This window comes from Canis lupus, chromosome 30 (genome assembly GCF_011100685.1).
Source record: "Canis lupus familiaris isolate Mischka breed German Shepherd chromosome 30, alternate assembly UU_Cfam_GSD_1.0, whole genome shotgun sequence".
Lineage (NCBI taxonomy): Eukaryota > Metazoa > Chordata > Mammalia > Carnivora > Canidae > Canis > Canis lupus.
The window spans coordinates 16,261,311-16,281,755 of record NC_049251.1 but is presented as its reverse complement, the minus strand read 5'-3'; the positions used below and the strand labels follow the sequence as shown (position 1 = coordinate 16,281,755).

At 37.4% G+C, this 20,445-nt stretch overlaps 1 protein-coding gene across 5 annotated transcripts in view; it reads left to right on the top strand.

Moving 5' to 3' along the window:
- Nucleotides 1-20,445, top strand: part of ATP8B4 (ATPase phospholipid transporting 8B4 (putative)) — a 237,960-nt gene that overhangs the window by 131,052 nt on the left and 86,463 nt on the right. For 4 of the 5 annotated variants that reach the window (XM_038580388.1, XM_038580389.1, XM_038580390.1 and 1 more), the window contains 3 exons: nt 4,309-4,379; nt 8,555-8,637; nt 17,539-17,697. In XM_038580388.1, coding sequence (XP_038436316.1) covers nt 4,309-4,379; nt 8,555-8,637; nt 17,539-17,697 — 313 coding nt within the window. Of the gene's footprint in view, nt 1-4,308; nt 4,380-7,182; nt 7,761-8,554; nt 8,638-17,538; nt 17,698-20,445 lie in introns of those variants that run through there. The other variant, XM_038580392.1, reaches the window with a different exon arrangement.

The following is a 20,445-nucleotide window of genomic DNA, read 5'->3' as shown; positions in this document are numbered from 1 at the left end:
AAAATGCTCCACATCACTTGCCATCAGGGAAATACAAATCAAAACCTCAATGAGATACCACCTCACACCGGTGAGAATGGGGCACATTAACAAGACAGGAAACAACAAATGTTGGAGAGGATGTGGAGAAAGGGGAGTCCTCTCGCACTGTTGGTGGGAATGTGAACTGGTGCAGCCACTCTGGAAAACTGTGTGGAGGTTCTTGAAAGAGTTAAAAATAGAACTTCTCTACGACCCAGCAATTGCACTGCTGGGGATTTACACCAAAGATACAGATGCAGTGAAAGGCCGGGACACCTGCACCCCGATGTTTATAGCAGCAATGTCCACAATAGCCAAACTGTGGAAGCAGCCTCGGAGTCCATCGAAAGATGAATGGATAAAGAAGGTGTGGTCTATGTATGGAATGAAACATTACTCAGCCGTTAGAAATGACAAATACCCACCATTTGCTTCAACTTGTGTGGAACTGGAGGGTATTATGCTGAGTGAAGCAAGTCAATCAAGAAGGACAAACATTATATGGTCTCATTCATTCTGGGAATATAAAAAATAGTGAAATGGAATAAAGGGGAAAGGAGAGAAAATGAGTGGAAAGTATCAGTGAGGGTCACAGAACATGAGAGACTCCTAACTCTGGGAAACGAACAAGGGGTAGTGGAAAGGGAGGTGTTGGGGGGATGGGGTGATTGGGTGACGGGCACTGAAGGGGGCACTTGGTGGGATGAGCACTGGGTGATATGCTCTATGTTAGCAAATTGAACTCTAATAAAAAAATAAATAAATAATAAAGTCCTGGACACTTAAAAAAATAAAGCTTTTGAAAGACAAAAAAAAGAATTGTACAGTTTTTAGCTATTATCATCACCTGAGATTTTGCTTTATTTGCAAAAATAATGTGAACATTAATTATGCCTAATAAACCTACGAAGTTAGTGTTGGTTGTGAAGCCTTAAAGATGTTCAATCGATTCTTTTTAAGCTTCATCTGATTGAAATATTTGTTTTAGGTTTTTATGAAGCAATTGCTGTCTGTGGATGTGGAGGAAAGGGCATTGTGTTGGAGAACACTGCTTCATTTTTGGGGGACATAGTTGAACTTTTCCTGGCAGGGCACTGAGAATAATTGACAGAAGAAAGTACAAAGGATGTCTGAAGAAAATGGTTCTGGTTGGAATTAATGACTGGTTTCCCAGCCCATTTGTGAGTTCCAGTAATGGTGCTTTCTTTTCCCTGTTCTTAACTCTTGCTCATGTCTCTGCCTAAGGGGACCTGCGCTTCATACCATCCAGAGTCTTCCATGAAGCTCTTTGTCCAGCTACCACTCTGAGGTACTATTCCTCATTTGTACTTCTCCCATAGCACTTTGGAAATAAGACTTTTAGGACTCTTATCATATTCTGCCTTTACTAAACTGTGAAATCCTTGAACGAATTCATTTTTATATTCCAGCTGTATATGCCTTAGATTGCCTGGATTCATATCCTGATATATCACTTACTATGTGGCCTCAAACAAGTTACTGAACCTCTCTGGGCCTCACTTTGCTCGTCTGTAAAGTGGAGATAACAATAGAACATACACTATAGGACTTCTGTGGTAGTTAAATAAAATATTGCACCTAAAGCTCTTAGGATAGTGCCATGCACATTGTAAGCCCTCACTAAATACCAGTATTATAAACCCCTACAACTCAAACATAGGTTTCTGGGTCGACTAGGGATTGGGTACCCTGAGACATACTGAAAGTGTCAGCTTGAGGAGGCCTGATCTGGGGCTCCCAGAGTCATGGGGCTGGTGGGGCTGTAAGACCACCCATATGTTGCTGCACTCCAGCCACAGAATCTCTGACAAAAGGATGATGATCAGGGACTAACATGGCTCTCTTTCCCTACTTCATCTCTCTCATAATTTTCTTTTTAGAATTCTTACTGAGTGGACCTGGAAATAGGAGCACTGCATGATGATGTGTGGGTGACCCCTTATTTCTCTGGATGCCCCTATTGGTCCTGCCCTTTTACACTTCCTTCTCAACTGTAATGAATTAAAAACTGTGAAGGGGAGGTGTTAGCAAAGAATGTCAAAGCTCAGCAGTGGGGCAGGGAGAATGGGGATGAATGAGGAGAGTGCAGGACAGAGATCAAGAAGTAGAGAAACAGGAGCAAGGTTTGGAGGACATCAATGAAAAAGATGACAACAGAGGGGACAGGAAGAGGTGGGGAAGGTTGAGGTTAGGAAGGTAGAAGTCTCAGGTTCCCAGGGGGTAGACAAGGCAGGAGGAGTTAGCTCAGAACTTGGGGGTTTTCCAGTTCTCAGTAGCCGTCTCTAGTAAGTTAAATTACTACTAAGGAGAGAGTCTAGTCACCAAGTGGTGGTGGTGCCTCAGTCACATGTTCTGAGCGAACAGCAGACAACAAATCCTTCCTTCGTCTACCAAAAGTGTTAAGCAGCTAAGCTCAATAGTAAATAGTAACATCAAATCATTACTGTGTAGAGTTTAGAAGAAAAGCAACTCTAGGTATAAATTGGGATCCTTTTCTGTACTTCGTAACTATTTTCAATCAGAGATGATAAGAATTAGAGAATTTTGGATTTTGTTTAAAATGATCCTATTGAGTTCAGAGGAGTCATAGGCTCATAGAACATGAAGCTGTACTGCTGTCATAGTAACTGAAATTTAAATGTGAGAAGTAAGGCCAAGGTGAAGTTTTGAAAACATTTTTTTCTCTTTAAAATCAAAGGGGGATCTCTGGGTGGCTCAGTGGTTTAGTACCTGCCTTCGGCCTAGGGCGTGATCCTGGAGTTCCGAGATTGAGTCCCGCGTCGGGCTCCACGCATGGAGCCTGCTTCTCCCTCTGCCTGTGTCTCTGCCTCTCTCTTTCTCTGTGTCTCTCATGAATAGATGAATAAAATCTTTTAAATAAATAAATAAATAAATAAATAAATAAATAAATAAATAAATAAATAAAAGTAGGTAGTATTTTGGCTCAAGAATTGCATACAACTCTACAGGTTCTTTCTATAGTGGGTTTGCCACAGTCACATTGTGACTAGTCAGAAAATAATTTTGCTGCCTCAGGATTCTGTAACTCTTGTTAGAGTTGTGGAAGAGTCTTGATTTATAAACCCATTTATTCATTTAGGGTCTTGTCACTGAGTTGTTTTGAATTCTGTTTTATCGCAATTCAGTCAAAACTGGACACACATATGTGCACACACATACACACCCCTCACCTATATTTGAGTTGTACATTTAAAAGCTTGAGACAATGGAATGAGTGGATTGATTCTAAATTTAATCTCTAGGACTTGAGAATAGGACAGCTCTAATAATTTAAGAAACAAAGGTAAGAAAATTTCATAGTTTGGAATGACACATTCAAATAGAGCTATACAATAGGTTATTGTATCAAAATAAATTGCTAAAATTTTAGTTAATAATTTTAGACCTTAAATCTTTCAGAATTTCGTAAAAACCCTTATTTTAAAATGAAATTTTTAATTTTAAATAAACAGTTCCCCAATATAGGAAGCAGCCATATTCTAAAACTGAATTGTGATAAGTCATTTCTGAAGCTCAAATGAAGAATTTCATCTCTGTGAAAGACTGACTACTTGTTTATCTCTGTGAAAGATTCACTACTTGTTTATGTGAAACATCCACTAATGTTTTTTGCTGTCTTTTAGAACATTTTCTATTTTCTTACCTCTTGCTTACCCTGTTTTATTTTCTCTTTTCCCTTCATTATACTCCACCATTTTTCTCTTACATTTTTAATTTTTTTCTTTTTTTCTCTTTTAAAATTTTCCTTGCCAGTCTTATTTTTTTCTTTGGTTTTCAAATTTTTCCTCCTTTACTTCTATCTTTTCCCCATTGGCTTTGCCTGCCCCTACTCTTAAATGATAATGATAGGTAATTAAATTATATACATAGGAACATTTCCAATTATCTCACTTACTGAGGAAAATTTTATATTTTCCATTAGTAATTATCAAGACAAGAAAGTAGAATTTTATATATTTCTTGCAGAAAAAAATAAATGAAGTGGCTATTAATTTATATGATATCCCCTGGCCTTGCTTATATTCTAATGTTCAAGGGCTGGACCCAACAGGAACAGGGAAGTAGAGAGAAGGTTTGATTTGGGGCATATTTGTAGCAGAGAGGTGGAACAGGATTTTACCTCTCTCACTTTTATTTTTCCCCCTAAGGCTTTCCTGGTTCATTAATAAGTAGGAGTGATACAACATAGAAGGCTTTCAACCAGTCTTCCCTTTTCATATATTCTTTATGATTTTTTAAAAATAGGCTGATCTCCTTCTCCTATCAAGTAGTGAGCCACATAGCCTCTGTTATATTGAAACTGCTGAGCTTGATGGGTAAGTTATTAACTTTAGAATAATTAATTAGATTGGTTTTTAATTTAGCAGTAATAGTTTTAAGAACAGGATTCAACCTAAACTTTATTCTTCGTTTAATTTTCTTGGAACAAATAAGAGTCTAACTTGAAAATTCCATTTATTAAGTACTTTGTGGGTTCTTTGAAAGTTCTGTCTTTTATCCTGAGTTTATTTTCCCTCCAAAACAGTGAATTAAACATGTCTATGTGACTTATTGTATAGGACTCTTCACTGAGGTTCCTTAGAAGGGCTTTGTTTTAGTTTTTTCTTTTTAAAATTTCATGTGATTCTCTAAGGAAAATGAGAAAAGCATTGATGTTTCTGAGGAAAGAAGCACTGATGTTACATTAGAAGGCAATTCTTTGGAACTGAGTGAAATGAAGTTGGAGAAAGGAGAAAGAAATGGAATTTTGACATTAATGTTTACAGGGAGATTTAATTATAGAAAATATAGCAGTTCTGCTCCAGTGGATTCAATTTGTCTGGCACAAAAACATTTATTGCATGCTTGCTATTACATTTCTTAGATGGATTTTATCATTTAATCCTGATATAGGTAGTATATAAGCCCCATTGTACGGATGACAAGGCTTAGCGATATTAAGTAATTTACCTTAAACTTCTCAAAAGTGAAGCCAGTATTCATACCTGGTAGTCTGACAAAAAAAGCCCCTAGTTTTAGCCACTGCCTCCCAAATCATTGTCCTACTGGCCTACTCAAATAGAGTTTGGCCTATGTGACCCTACCCTTGGTTTGGGCAAAACCTAAAATAGTGCTTGGAGGGAAGTTTATGGCACTAGTTGCATATACTTGGAAAAGAGTCTCAAGTCAATAATCCAAAATCTCATCTTAAGAACCTAGAAAATTATAGCATAAACCCAAAGCAAGCAGAAGAAAGGAGATAAAGACAAGAGCAGAAATCAATGAACTTGAAAACAGAAAAATAAGGAGAGAACAATCAACAAAACAAAGAGCTGATTCTTTGAAAACATCAATAAATTTATAAACCTCAGGAAGACTGAATAAGAAAAAAAAGACACAAAATAACAATATCATGAATGAACCAGGGGATATTATGACATATCCTGAAGATAAGGGAAGGATAAGGAAATCCTATAAGCAACTTTATACACATAAATTTAACAACCCAGATGAAATAGACCACTTCATCAAAAAACAAACTACCACAACTCACTCAATATAAAATAGACAATTTGAATAGCCCTGTAACCATTAAGGAAATTGAATTCAAATGTAGAACATAAAAGTATAAAACTTTTAGAGAAAATATTTAAGATCTAGGGCTAGTCAAAGAGTTTTTAGACTTGACACAAAAAGCATAATTCATAAGAAGATAACTTGGTAAAATATACTTCAAATTAAAAATTGTTGTGCAAAAGAACCTGTTAAAGAAGATGAAAAAATAAGCAACAGACTAGGAGAAAATACTTGCAAACCATCTACCTGACAAAGGATCTTATCTTGAATGCATGAAAAATTCTCAAAAGGGATGCCTGGGTGGCTCAGCTGTTGAACATCTGCCTTCCTCTCAGGGCATGATCCCGGGTCTGGGAATCGAGTTCTGCAATGGGCTCCCTGCGAGGAGCCTGCTTCTCTCTCTGTCTGTGTCTCTGCCTCTCTCTCTGTGTGTCTCATGAATAAATAAATAAAATCTTAAAAAAAAGAAAAATGGTCAAAACTCAATATTAAGAACAAAATCCAATTAGAAAATTAGCAAATGATATAAAGGCACATTTCACCAGAGATTACATACAGATGACAAATCAGCGCATAAAAAGATTTTCAACATCATTAGCTGTTGGGGACATTAAAATTCAAGCCACATGAGATGTCAGTACATACCTATCAGAATAGCTAAAATTAAAAATAGTGACAACTCCAAATGCTGGCAAGGATGTAGACAAACAGGATCACTCACACGTTGCTGATGGGAATATAAATTACTATAATCACTCTGGAAAATAGTGTGGCAGGTTCTCAAAAAATGAAACATGCAACTACCAGACAGCCCAGCAGTTTCACTTCTGGACATTTATCTCACAGAAATGAGGACTTGTGTTTACGCAATAACTTATATACAGATGTTTATTGCAGCTTAATGTGTAACATCCACAAATTAGAAACAATTTATATGTCCTTTCACAGGTTGAACAAACTGTGGTATATCCATATTGTGGAACACTATTGAACAAATAAAAAAAGAAAGAACTATTGATATATACAACAATCTGGATGATTTTTCAGAGAATTATGTTGAGTAAAAAAGCCAAACCCCGAAGGTCACATACTGTATGATTCCACCTATATAACATTCTTGAAATGGAAAAATTATAGAAAGAAACCATTAATCAGTGGTTGCCAGGAGTGAAAGATGGGTTGGAGGAGTCAGGGAAATGGGTGTGTCTACTGAGGGTAACCTAAGAAATCCTTGTGATGGAAATGTTCTCCATCTTGATTGTGTCAGTGTTATTTGTGATATTGTGACATTGTGATATAATTTTACAAATGTTACCATTAGGGGGAACTGAGTAAAGGGTACACTGGATCTTTTGTATTGATTCTTATGCTGAAAATCATTTTGAAGTTTGAAGTCAAGATACTGAGGCATATTAAGAAAAATATGGTAGGGCACAAGATATTAATTAAGAGTCTGTGCAAATTTTTTTAATCAATAAAGTCTATATGTAATTATTCTTTCCTTTTAGTTTCATATCTGAAGATGGAAGTGAGATATTGGAGAAAGTCCTGAGGAAGTAACCTACAATGATGATAAACCTTGCTTAATGATATGATGTGTAGAGCTAGGTTAAGAAATGAGGGCTGTCTGGCCTAGTCTGGATCACTATTTCAGTTATTTGAAGAGTATGTTTAAATGAATGGACACATTGGTTCTTTAGCCTCAACACCACTATCTCTGGTCCATTAAGCCCAGCTCAATTTCTGCCTCAATTCTGAAGTTCTTCTTGGGTATCTCAATCCCAAGGCATTTCTGCATCCTATGAATTGATGGATTTGACAATGAGTGATCCATGAGATTACTTTAAAGCAAAGTAACTTCAATTATATATCCAACTTAGTGTTTTCTGCAGAAATCTATTCCACCAAGGGGTATTCCTTGAATTGATTTCATGTTGTCTTAACATCATTGTGAAACTCATTTACGGGAAGTTTAGATTAAATGCCCTCTCAAGCACCTGCTTCTTGGTTCTCTAAATTCAGTTATTTCATGGTTTGTCATGTACTTCCAAATGGTGGTATTTGCTTTTTACCTACCACTTGTTTCCCTCAAGAGAACAGTAACCCTTGTGGGGCAGCACTGAACCTCATGGGTGACTATGGTATGTATTCAATCAATATTTGTTGACTGAATGAACTTACTACTAAAAACTTATGTAAGAGATAGAACTCTGACAGATGATGTTAAGCTACAATAGAAGAGAATTAGGTTGAGCTCAGTGAGAAAACCGGGATGACAAGCCCTTATATGCAAGATGTGAATAATGGCCATGAAAACGTCACAACTGGTCATTTCATGAATACCCTAGGGTCATCTGTCCAAGTGGTTCTGCCTGGAAGAAGATGACCAGCTCACTGTGACCTGCCGAATTACTGTCTGGTTGTATGATCCCAGACTTACAGGATCTTTGACTTGATTTTCCATCAGAAAGAGCTGTATTCCTTTTCCCATTTAAATTTTAGCTACAGTGAAATTAGCCATGACCATCTTGTACAAGTAAAATTCCTATGTAGGTGGTAGGCTCCAGAGTGATACTGGCCTCCTTTATTTGGCAACTGCATTCCCATTCCTAATGTGTTTTGTAACTCATGCATGATGTCTGAGTAGGTTCGAATGAAACCATATTTATTATGTCCTCTGTTCTTTCAAATAACAAAACAGATCACTGTGTTGTTATACAGATGTGCCATGGGTGGAATGCTAACTTTTAGGAGCATGCCAATCCCTGTCCACTTTACCGAGTCCATTTTACTGAAGTGTGAATGATATAAGAAGGGGGTTTGTTGAATCTTTTGTGTTGGATTTTGCATGTCCTGCACCCGCCTGATTACTTTATGTAAAAAGCTCTTGGGCTGTTCCATTTAAAAATTCATGTCGTGTCAATTAATTTCACAGGGAAACAAACCTTAAAGTCCGCCATGCACTATCAGTTACCTCGGAACTTGGAGCAGACATTAACAGACTTGCAAAATTTGACGGTAAGTGTTTAGAACAAACAAACACCTCAAAACTGAAAGGTAATATAACAAACTAATTATCTGAAATCCAAATCATGTTTCCTTTTATTTGGTGGAATAAAATTCTTCAGGCATCAAAGCCTGTAATTTCTTCTCACGCTAAAGAATAAAAATGTTTATCAAGGGATTAATGGCTTTATAAATTCATTGTTCATTTCATCTGTATTTCTTCTGTAGATCTCATTTCCTCTAGTCCCACAATACCATTCCCTTGCCTGACATTGGCCTCTCTGGAGCCCTGTGCAGATTTGCTGGGCATGAACACAGGCCACATTTGTATTTCTAGCTCTAGGTCTAGCCATCCATTCATTCTCTGGCTCCATAACAAAGACCAAATACTAGACTCAATTCCTTCAAATACTAGACTTGCAAACTTCAGCAAGACAATAATCCAGCCTCATATATTTCTGTATCTTGCATAATGCCTGGCACAATGTTTTAAAGTAGGTTTTCAGGAAGAACATTCTGATTTATTAATCAGTTGCTCTTTATTTTAGACCAGAGTTCCCTTATTATACCACCTTTACCATTCAATCCAGTCCCTTCTCCCCAGCATGGGGAACCATCTCTTTTGCCTGTTCTGTTCCAGCTATATCTCGTTCTTTTCTGTTAAAGTGGCAATGAAATAAAATCCTTCAAGAGTCAAAGGAAACAACCATTAATGGTAGGACTGTAGGCACCATGACAGGCTAGGGGAGAATCTTTGGGGTCTTCCTCCCATTATTCAGTTGTCTTTTGCTTTACACACTTACATGTCTGCCTTGAATATCAATATTTCCATATAGATTGGTTTTATTTATTAAAGAATCTTTGGATTTGAGACTGTCATCCAAAATGTTTTCTTCTGAGTCCACTGAAGTAAATGTGGTCAAGGGTCAGCCTGATACCATGAGTTAAAGCACAGACAAATTTACATTATAAAATTTCCCCAATGCACAGCTTAGAGTCTATATTGTCTGTGCTTTGCATTTGCTTATAAACTCTGTCTGAATTCCGTTAATATTTTAATCTCTTTTTAAATGAGTGCTGTTATAGTAAATGTTTATAGAAAAAGATATTCCTCCAGTTTGGGATTTAAGTCAAGGGAATAGCTAGGAAACTTTGAATGGCCCAAGAAATATTTTGATTAGAGTAAAACAAATTACACATTTTCTACTAAGTAATTTTTTCAATGAAATTAAATTGTATGAATCCAAGAAAAGTAAATTGTATTGATGAATCAAAATATTTGCTTAAAATATTTCATAGAATATTCATGGAGTCCTAAAAGGTCAACCTAAATATAATTTCCCATTGCTCATTTCTTTCTGGAAGAATTATGCCTTTATTCCTCTATCAATCTATGAGGAAGTAAAAATTCATGCTTTTTAGTTTTATTGTCCATAAAAAAAAAGCAGAAAATGATTGTTATAATTACCCAGTTCACGTTCTTTTACAGATATTGACACATATAGCCAATATGTGATACTGTGATTCAGTTCAGACAACCCTGAAATCTTAGTGGTGTAAACATTAGAAGTTTATTTCTTACTCATGTCACATTCTGATGTAGGTCAGGTGGCTTTCTCCATCTTAGAGCCATGGTGCCTCGAATAATGGCCTCTAAGGTTGCCACACTAAAGCAACCATTAGGTGAAAGGGACACACTTACTTTTAACTACTTCTTCCATTCACATTTTACTGGCCAGCACGAGCTACACGGGCCTGGCCTAATTTCAAGGGAGGCTGGGAAATAATAAGCATACCTGTCTACGATACTCTCCAAGAACTCTGATAATAGGTCAGTGAAGGATAGTATATCAAGAGCTGGGCTGGATTATGTTGATTCTTACATGCAACTGCAGGAATGTAGCCAAGAATCCACCTTCTCAGGGTATGGATGTTCTTACTCTCAATCCCTTCTCCCCTGTTCAGCTTTTTCTTTTTCTCATGGCACATATCTGGCATACTTTATAGCTTACTTGTTTTCTAAGTTTATTATATATTGTCCATCTCTACTTGTTGCAATGTAAACTGCACAGGGATCTTTGTTTTGCTCACTGATCTATAGCAAGTTCCTAGAACAATGCCTACCATCTAGTTGGCAATAAATACTTGTTCAGTGTGTGAATAAATGGTTGCAAATGCCAGAGATTAAGGGGCAGGGTCAACATCAGGCCCCAGAAAGATAGGAAAGAGCAAAGGAGGGGCCTAAGGTAGAGGGATTGGGAATGATAGGTGGAAGGATGGGGTGAGACAGAAGCTTCCTGGTGGGAACTTGCAAGATAAAGCAAGAGTTCTGGGTCTCTTCCTGGAGGGCAGGTGACTGAGAGAGGTATCATCTGGTGTGCTGGTTTTATGTATTTATTTCAGAATCCCTTTTTAAACAAAATTTAACACTAGTCCAAAATTTAAGCTAACTCAAGTATTGCTGCTTAGGCTGAAGCAAGAAAACATTTCCTCATTTAAAGCAGTTCCTTTCTCACAGATGGGGTATCTTGAAAGGTAAGGAATTTGCTTATATATAAAAACAGTCTTTTTACATACCTCATACAATTTATTTTTAAAGTTTAGTAATTATTATTAGATGTAGCTTGAATTTGTTTCACAGAACATAGGTAATGCACCAAATCTTTATTTTCTTAAATAAAGGCAACACCAGTTTCTCTCTCTTTTTTCAATCATTTATACTTAAACTGCAGCTATTTCTCAGAGAACATATAATGCCAAATTCGTAAGGCTGGTACACTTCTGGGCTAAGAACCAGATTTTTGCTTAATTTACTCTTTTATTTTTAAATTTTGGTTTGAATTTCAATCTACCTTAAAGTTTAAGGCAATATGGTATTTTAGGGGTTTAGGTTTATTGAAATATGATTTCCCATTTCCAAGAAAGCATCTTGGAATAAATAGAGGGATTAAGGGGAAATAAATTAGAAACAATATACAAATTAGATTTCCCTGTTAGGAGCCAAATTTAAAGCCCAGGAGGGTGATGCAAGATGTGGTATGGAAAGTCTTGAAAGGGTTGGGACAGTTAATAAACACTAAATTCTTCCCATGAATGCTCTTGCTTTCAAGCCCTAGTTTAGACACATTCATTTCAGTGTCTTCCTGACTCTCTAACACACATAGTCACATACTATGTACTATATACACACATTTCTCTACCCATTCCACTGTTTCTCTCCTTCCTTTTCTCCCTTTGGCATTCTTTCTTACTAACCTGTTTCCCTCTTCCTATTCAAGTCTTTATGTTAACTTACTTATGTTAACTCTCTACATGCATTATCTCTTTTTCTCTAATGCATCTTTTCTCTTTCCATCAGTGTCTCCATATTAGTTAGCTTATGAAGTCTATTTATTAAGCATCTCCAAGGGACAAGATGCAGTACAAAGTACGTAGGATTATAAGATATCCCCATGTGAATTATCTAGTTTCTTGTGATCCTTTTGCTTCTCCATTCTTTTTCTACCCGGCCCCCCCTCCTTTTTTTTTTTTTTTTTGTCTTCTGTCTACCTTTGTCGTAGTGGCTATCAATAGATTTCAAGTTTTCCTCTGGCGAATAGAAAAAAGTTCCTTGAGTCATGGGAATTAAAGCCACATTTTGCATCCTTTAGTTTAAACTAAAAGCATGATATCAACATTGTGTACATTTGGAAATGCCCTGACTAGCTGCGGCATAGTCTAATAGATGAGACAGACATGTGAGGAACGCCCTTTCCCATGCTCTGTCTGGGCTAAGTATATCCTTTAGCTTGTGACTTCTGGGCAAATCTGGGTATGATATTATTTTTACTTCTAGTTACTATGTGGTTTGTCTTCTGAGACTTGGCCAAAATATTGTCTCGCACCAAGCTACAGTTTTTGTCTTTGAATCATATGTGCACATCTTCTGAGTATTTGAAGACTTGAGGGACACTGGGGACACCAAGGCTCAAAACTGAGATGGCTAGGGCCTTAGGATATCCCTTGTAAGTCTCCCTGCCTTCCTACTTCTGGACCCAAACCCACAGACAGTGTCTTGCTAGTGGTCTCTTTAGGCATGGCACAAACTCTCATTCATTCTTTTCTTTCATTCATTCACTCAGTCACCTGTAAATGTATATTGAAGACAATGACAAGAGATTTGTTAAGCCTACAGATACAGTGGTTTCATAGAACTTATAGCTCAGCAGAGAAGACAGATTTGAGCCTTGCTTTCATAGAGCTTATAGCCCAAGAGAAGATAGACTTGAGCAAGTGCACATTCCCAAAGAAGCCCTTAATTAGATAAGGGCCCTAAAGTTCTCAGGCCTTAACCATGATGTTGCCATGAGGTACTGTGCTAAGTAGCTACATTATCTTATTAAATCCTTACAGCCCTGAGAGGAAGAGATTATTATTGCCTGCAATTTATGGGGAAGGAATCTGAGACTCAAATAAGTTGAGTACTTTTTCCAATTCTACATGATTAATAAGTGGAGGAGCCAGAATATGAACTCAAGACTGCTGGCAAAGCCTATTCTATGGAAGGCCACAAGAGGCTGTAAACCATAAGCAGAAATTCAGCATTGGAGAGGTAGGGGAATTAGCATGACAGCTTAGTTCCTGATAAGGATAAGAAATAAATTTTAAGAATACTCTAAATCTAAAGGTACAAAATTAATTACCAGAGATCGAATTGATCCAGAACTCAGATGACATCATCACATTTTTAAAAAGCAGCAACGTTCTCAGTGATCTTGAATGTCAGGATCCCTGACAAGAGTTTATGGAAGAGTTGGCCAAACACAGAGAACAGTACATGCAAAACAGTGTTGAATTTTGGTAGGTAAATTTATTTTAAAATTTCTCATATAAATATTTTCATACATTTCAAACATCAGAAAATAATTGATATATATTGAATTTTATAAGAAAAAATAATTTGATCTAATATTATAGCAAGTATAAATATAGAGTGGGCCTTGATTTTTTATGTTAAAGTCTTATAGGAATTGAAAAGCTTTTTATAAATAAGTAACTGGAGATAGTTGTCAATTATACATTTGTAAACTGGACATTTTTATGCCCTAGATGTAAATTGTCCAAATGTGCTTAAGAATCTGTTGCATATTGTTACTGACTGGACTGAGATCTGTTTTTTTTGCAACTTATGACAAGTTTACATATTTTGTATGATTGTTAATACTGAGTTCTGAACCAGGGAAAGGTTGACTCTAAATTTCAAGAATCTTTGTGTATTTTGTGGTTCTTTCTAAAGAATAGCATGTGTGTAATTAAAACACACAGAAACAAGCATCTCTTTTTAATTAAAAAATAAAGGCTTGGTTAGTATCTTATGATTTTTTTTTACTTACTAGATAATTTCCCATTCACCTGGACAGAAGCACAGCCCAACCAATAACTTCCCTCTTTACTTCTGGTTATTTATATAACTATTATGATAGTGATGCTGAGTGGCTGAGGTTTGAAGGTTGAAGAACGAAGAGTCTTTAGAAAATAGGTGATACACTTCTTTCTAAGAAAAAAAAAGTATCACATTATCAGAGCAATAATAGTGGGCAGTCTTCTATAAACTTAGAAATTCTTGGCTGGAGAAACTCTTGAATGGCAATGATGATGTCTTATTCAGTGCATAATTTACCTTATTAAAGAGTTGCAGTGCAGATAGTCAAGAGATATTTTGAATAATAATAGACATAAAAAATAAAGCCAACTTCTATGGAAAATCATGGAGTATTGGGTACTGAGTTTCATTTTCATGATAAACTATAGATTTCTACTTTGAGATAAACACTTTAGTTCAAGAAGGTTATTAGGCTGGCAATTAACTGACAACCCTGAGGACTCCGTTTCAAGTGCTGAGGAAGGTTGAGAATGACATCTTGTGGATTTTGTCTAGGTTGGCCCTAGAATATTTCTGTGTGATTGTGAAGTGGGTGAATTGCTGTGTGCTTTCATGCCTGTTCTTTTCAGAGGGGTGAAGAAATGAAACTAGCTAATTTGATTATATTTCTATTTCATTATTGACATGATTTTTCCCAGTTGTTTTGTTGCCTATTAAACATAACTTTGTGCTTTAAACATATTTTCAGTGAACAACTATCTAAGAGAAAATGCTATTTTTCTTAAACTGTTTTCTCATTAATTTTCAAACTGTTTACTGTCTCTAACTTTTCTCTGATACTATTAGCAAAAGGAAGAAGGGTCCTAAAATTTTGCTGTACTATACTTTATGGCTAGGGTATATATTTGGTTGCTTTTAATGTGCTTTAAGCTTCCCACTTTCCCCCGGTGTTCTCAGATCTATTTGTATCTCTTTAGGCCAAACTAAGCCCCCCATGGGGGCTAGGCTATTGGGTCTCCCAATCCTCTTTATCATTATTACCAGGGACACATACCCAATTCTTTCATTCATCTTAGATCTACTCTAGTACTCATCTCATTTCCCAACCTCTCTTTTGAAACCATATGAATTTTTTTCTAACTCTCCAACAAATATGTATTAAGATCCTATTATGTAGGTATGGTAGGTTATGGGGATACAGAAATGAATACAGTGCTCCCTTCAGAGGAAACTAGTCATCTTTTTTTGGGAAAGGGAAGAAAGTTTGGAAGCTTGTGTTTGATGCTAACAAGGCTAAGAAAGGGGAAGCTGAGCACTTTTGAAGACAAAAAATATAGTTTGGCTTTGTTCCCTTCATTTTGTTTTGACCAGGGTCTGTATTTAGTACTTAAATCAGTGGGACCACACTCTTTGAGAAAGGCTGAATTGGGGTTTAGCCTCTAAGAACTAAGGCAGAACCCCTTGGCCCTACTGTCTGTCCCTGTCTAGAACCACACCCTTGGTGTCAGGCCAGAAGTGGATGAGCCTTGGGGCTAGGGAGGAGTGAGCCAACATGTTCAAGGCTGTATTTGTCTCCATGTCAGTTTTTGTTTGCGACAATAAAAATGACCGAATGAGCCTGTTTTTTATGTTCCTTTTGGCAGGGACTGTGTATCATGTTGTTTTTGCCCAAAACACAGTTTTATTTATTTATTTATTTTTTGGTGGCCAAATTCGAAGACTTGAGAAATTGAGTATTGGATCCAGAAACTGGAATAAGCCTTAAGGGTTGCTATCAACCTGATGTTTTATGTAGATTTTGGTGGTGATTCTCAATCAAGTTTCTCTAAAATTTAGGAATGAAAATTATTGGTAAAGAGATAAGAAAAAATACTAAATTCTTAGAATTTAGAAAAAAATCCCCTTTTCCACAACTTAATTGTCCAAACAACTTGGGCCAGCTGAAATCAGTCTTAATTTACTTTTTAATTTTAGTGATAGGTCATAATGAGAGCAACCAGAATTTAGTCACATCTTCTCTTCATATTAAAAAAAATGACTTTGTACAGGTTATCTGGCCTTGCACACATTCTCCTGCCAGCACTCTCATTTAGTAGTGGATGTCTGGGAAGCTGCCAATGAATACAAGAGTGGGGGCTGTTTATGCAGCACTTTTGTTATAATGGGGGAAATGAAAATGGAATTTGGAAAAAGCAGTCCTGAGAGAGTCCCTCACTCCTTTCTGGCTTTTGTTTTTGTGTTTTTCATGCAAGATCCAATCTTAGTAATCTGGTTGGTCAGGAGTGATCAGGCCATGTGAAAATTGGTTGATGTCACCTCTAAGTGTTTTATGAGGAAAAGATATCATGGTAGGAAGGAAGGGCGTCTATGTGAGAAGCCTGAGTTCAGGTGCTCAGTGAGTGGTGTGACAGAGAATGACAGAGCGTCTCTAGGCTAGGCTGGTCTCTCTTCAGTCAGTGCTGAAGACTTCCTTTTTAATTTTTCAAATGCCATTTTGTATGTTCCAACCTACCATTTTGGCTTTGATTAAATCCATGTATTTTTATTGTTCTTGAGAGGTGCTATTCTCACTCCTGACTTGGGTTTGAGCCCATTTGGATCTACTCACTACCTTGCTTTTTTATTCCTTCCCTTTTTTCCTTTTTCTCTCCCTCTGTCTTTCAAGTCTTGGTACTCATTTCTTATAAAAATTTAACCCCAACCATTTGTAATACAAGTGCATTTAATCTAATAGCTGTATCTTGTGACAGGTCTCTGCAAAATTATTTCTGGTTTCTTTTTCTGTCAAAAGAACCCCCACCCTGAGAGTGTATTTTCTTATTGAAATAATGGAACGAATTGATTTATTGATTTGGAATGGGCACACCCTTAGTCTGGAATGGGCCTGTAATTAAAAAAAACTAGAAATGTCTTCTGGCCAGGTTGGGACAAATTACATGGTAGCTTTGAGAGTCCCCAGAACTCTGCATCCAATCAAGATAAGAAGCATAGAACAGCTGAAAGGAATCACATGCATTCTCGGGCACATGTAGCAAATGTGGCCCAGGTTTCTTGGGGGGTGGGACATAGTAGGACCTCCGAAATTCTGATTATGAGACTAGAAAGACCTGATTAACTTTGGTTGTGAAACTGGAAGTATGCCATCTTAATATGTATGAAAGTTCATAGTAAGAAAAGAGAGACCGAGGAAGAAAAACTTTTAGGACAGTCTCTGCTTTATCTTTTCAGAAATCATTATTACAAACTAGATGTAGAGATGAGTGATTTTTATTTAAGGAAAAAAATCCATGGCTTTCAAGGTTTCTATTCTTATTTGGAAAGTGCAGGAAGCTGTGTTTAAAACACTTGATAGATTTCCATCTTTGTACCGCCCCCCAAGCTTATTTTTCCTAACACAGTCTTGTATACATAACATTGTTCTGTCTAAAAGAGAAGGAAAAATATCCTGTGTATTAGAAGGAAGGTGGTAACACAGTATGGTGGACTGCTAAAGAGAGTTTGAGGTGAGTCACAAACCGATTTTCATTTATTTTTTATTTTTTATTTTACAGGAATTGTTGTCTGTGAGGCGCCTAACAACAAATTAGATAAATTCATGGGAGTTCTCTCCTGGAAGGACAGCAAGCACTCCCTCAACAATGAGAATATAATCCTAAGGGGCTGCATTCTGAGGAACACCAGTTGGTGTTTTGGAATGGTTATTTTTGCAGGTACAGTTGACTGCCCTGGGTCGGTTATGGGGCATCCTTGTCCTGAGTTGTGCATGGGCAGTTTGTACCTCTCTAGGTTGGATGACGATGGTTCTTTTGCTCCACTGAGGTACTGATCTGAGTTGACTGCAGAGGGCAGCACCACTGCTCTGGAAATAGTTTGGGGGAGCACTCGCCCCTCCTGGCCCCTGTGAGGAAACACTGCCATCATGAACTTATTCTTAAGGGTTGCTTGTGCTTTAATTGCTCAGTGGATGCTAGCTAGATACTGTTTAATTTCTTTTTCTTTAACTTCATCTCCATCATTCCCATCATTGTATGTATTAACTAACCTTCCTTTAAAGTAGGGGAAGAATGTGAAAGAAAGCCCCACCCCTAACCCTGCTCCGCTATTAATTTTGTAGTTTACAGGGGTCAGGCAATCCTTTTGAAAGAGCTTTCTTGGAGATCCTGCAATCTTCTGTTTATACTCTGTAACTTCTACTGTTTGTCAGCAGGACAGTGGGTCCTAGAAACCCTGTGCATGACAGAGGTCGGGGAAGGAGGTTGGGAGGAGGGGAGGGTGCCTCTTACTGTTCCTGCTAGCTATTTTTCCTGCCTCTACTTTACAGGCCCAAAGTGGCATTCTCCTGCTTGAGAAGCTTACAGTAGCTCCATTACATAAAGCCACTCAAATTGTACTCATGGCTTCAATTGCCAGCCCTTGATTTTTAAAAATCCTGTCTATTATGACACCAAATTAAGATGTGTTTTTGGGTCTGTTGACTATATGTGCAATCAAAATTGGAATGTTTTTCTTAACTGACTTTCCTCAACAACAACGAATGTTTATTAAAGACTCAGAAGTGTTCCAAACCTAGAAAAGCCCTCCCAATTCTCCCTAAACACTCTCAGCTGTGGGTGTTAGCAAGGCTCTTGCTGCTTGGGGTATTGCCATTGTAAGGACTTCAGAAATCCCTAGAAGTATGGCAGTGTATGGGCTTTTATCTGGGGAGAAATCTGCTTTCATAATTCTCTCACCAGATGCTTTTATTCATTAGGGAAATAAACCTGTGATCACATATTTTATTTCCAGCTTGCTTGCATTAAGGAAAAGAGCTAGGCTTATACATTACCCTCTTTTTATCTTCCCACATTAATGAAAGAGAGACTTCTGGAAGGTATCTTAATGAGAAGGACTGTCCTGGTTTGCTCCCTGTCATCAGAGAAGTCGGGGGGCTTTATCCTAGGAATGAACTAGAGCCCAAAGTTTTGTTTGCATTTTTGTGAACTTGTTTGGAATGACTAATTCAGGACTATGGTTCAGTTACAGAATGTTATGCTAGGACAGATGCTGTGAGCCACTCAGAAGCCAAGTTTTCCTTCATAAGTTTTGCTCTGAGGAAATGCACCTACCTAGAAAGAAGTGGGTGATAAGTTGAACAGGTCTGCCCCCAAGAAGTAATAACAGAAAACTCACAGAATTAGGGTTGGACAGAGCTGGGATCAGATTTGTTTACCAGCTGTAGGATGTTAAGCCTCAGTTACTTAAACTTCCTAAGCTTTAGTTTCTTCTGCTGTAACATGGGGTAATGAGTACATTAGAGAGTCACTATAAAGGCTTAGGGAGACAATGCATATATATGGAAGAGGATGCTTGACAAATGTTACTTTCCTTACTTCCTGGCTTCTTCCATCCAACATCAATTCTGAGTGCATTGTCTGCTCCATAGACTGCACATTGGTCTGATGTACTGCTCTTTGGACCTTGGTAGGCGAGAGTGGGGAACTATCCTCTTTTGTGATATGCCTGGATGTTCTTCATGAGGCAGATATTTGTAAAGCAGAGAATGTCTGCATTGACTTTAGTCTGGGCATGAATATTAATAGAAAACTAGAATAGTGACAGGCAGAGGGATGGTTGGTTTGGTCAGTGTTAGATTTGAACAGATGAGAGTCTCAGAACCCCTGAATTTTAAGAACTCTTAATTTGAGGAACTGGTTCCAGGTGAATGCTTAGACCTTATGAAAGTTACCCAAAATGAATAGTTAATAAACTATTCTTTCTATATTACCTTGGATATAATTATCACTAAGGATTGTGTAAGGAATATAATTGACACAGAAATGGTTTACTTTACTTGTGAGGGTCTAATATACGTTAACAGCTAGGCTATGCCTCCCTGGTAATAGCTTTTCTTTCACCCAAGAGAGGAGGAAGTCTTGTTTCTGAGTAGAGGAGTCTTATTTATTTAAGGAACCCATAGGAGTCAGCACCATTTTGGTGCACAGTAGATTTTTGCTGGATGTCTTCCATTTGCCCCTGCAGATCTACTGTCACCTTTCTTTCACTCTTCTTTCTGCTTGGGAGGCTGATTTGTCAGGTTTACACTATTAAATTTCCTTGAATTTTGATTGATAGTTACGCTCTGTCATTGGGGATCCCTGGAAAGAGATCAAAAGGAGAAAGAACATTGAGATCAAGGTATTTATTCCCCTAGACTTCCTCCCTATGGAGTCACTTCAGGTTGACTAGGTTTCTCAACCTAAAGTCACTCTTTCTTAAAGGCTGGAAACTCTATATGTCCTTTAGGGTCCAGTAACCACTTCCTCCCATCATCCTTCCCTTCTACCTTAGGTAGAGAAACCTTCTGTTTGCTTCTAAGCCTTTGGTTATTTCACCCCCACCAACACTTTTGCAAAGAGTCCCTTTAGAAAAAATTTTTTTCTCCAGTTATCCTTGTTCAGTGCATCATCTATTTCCTGTTT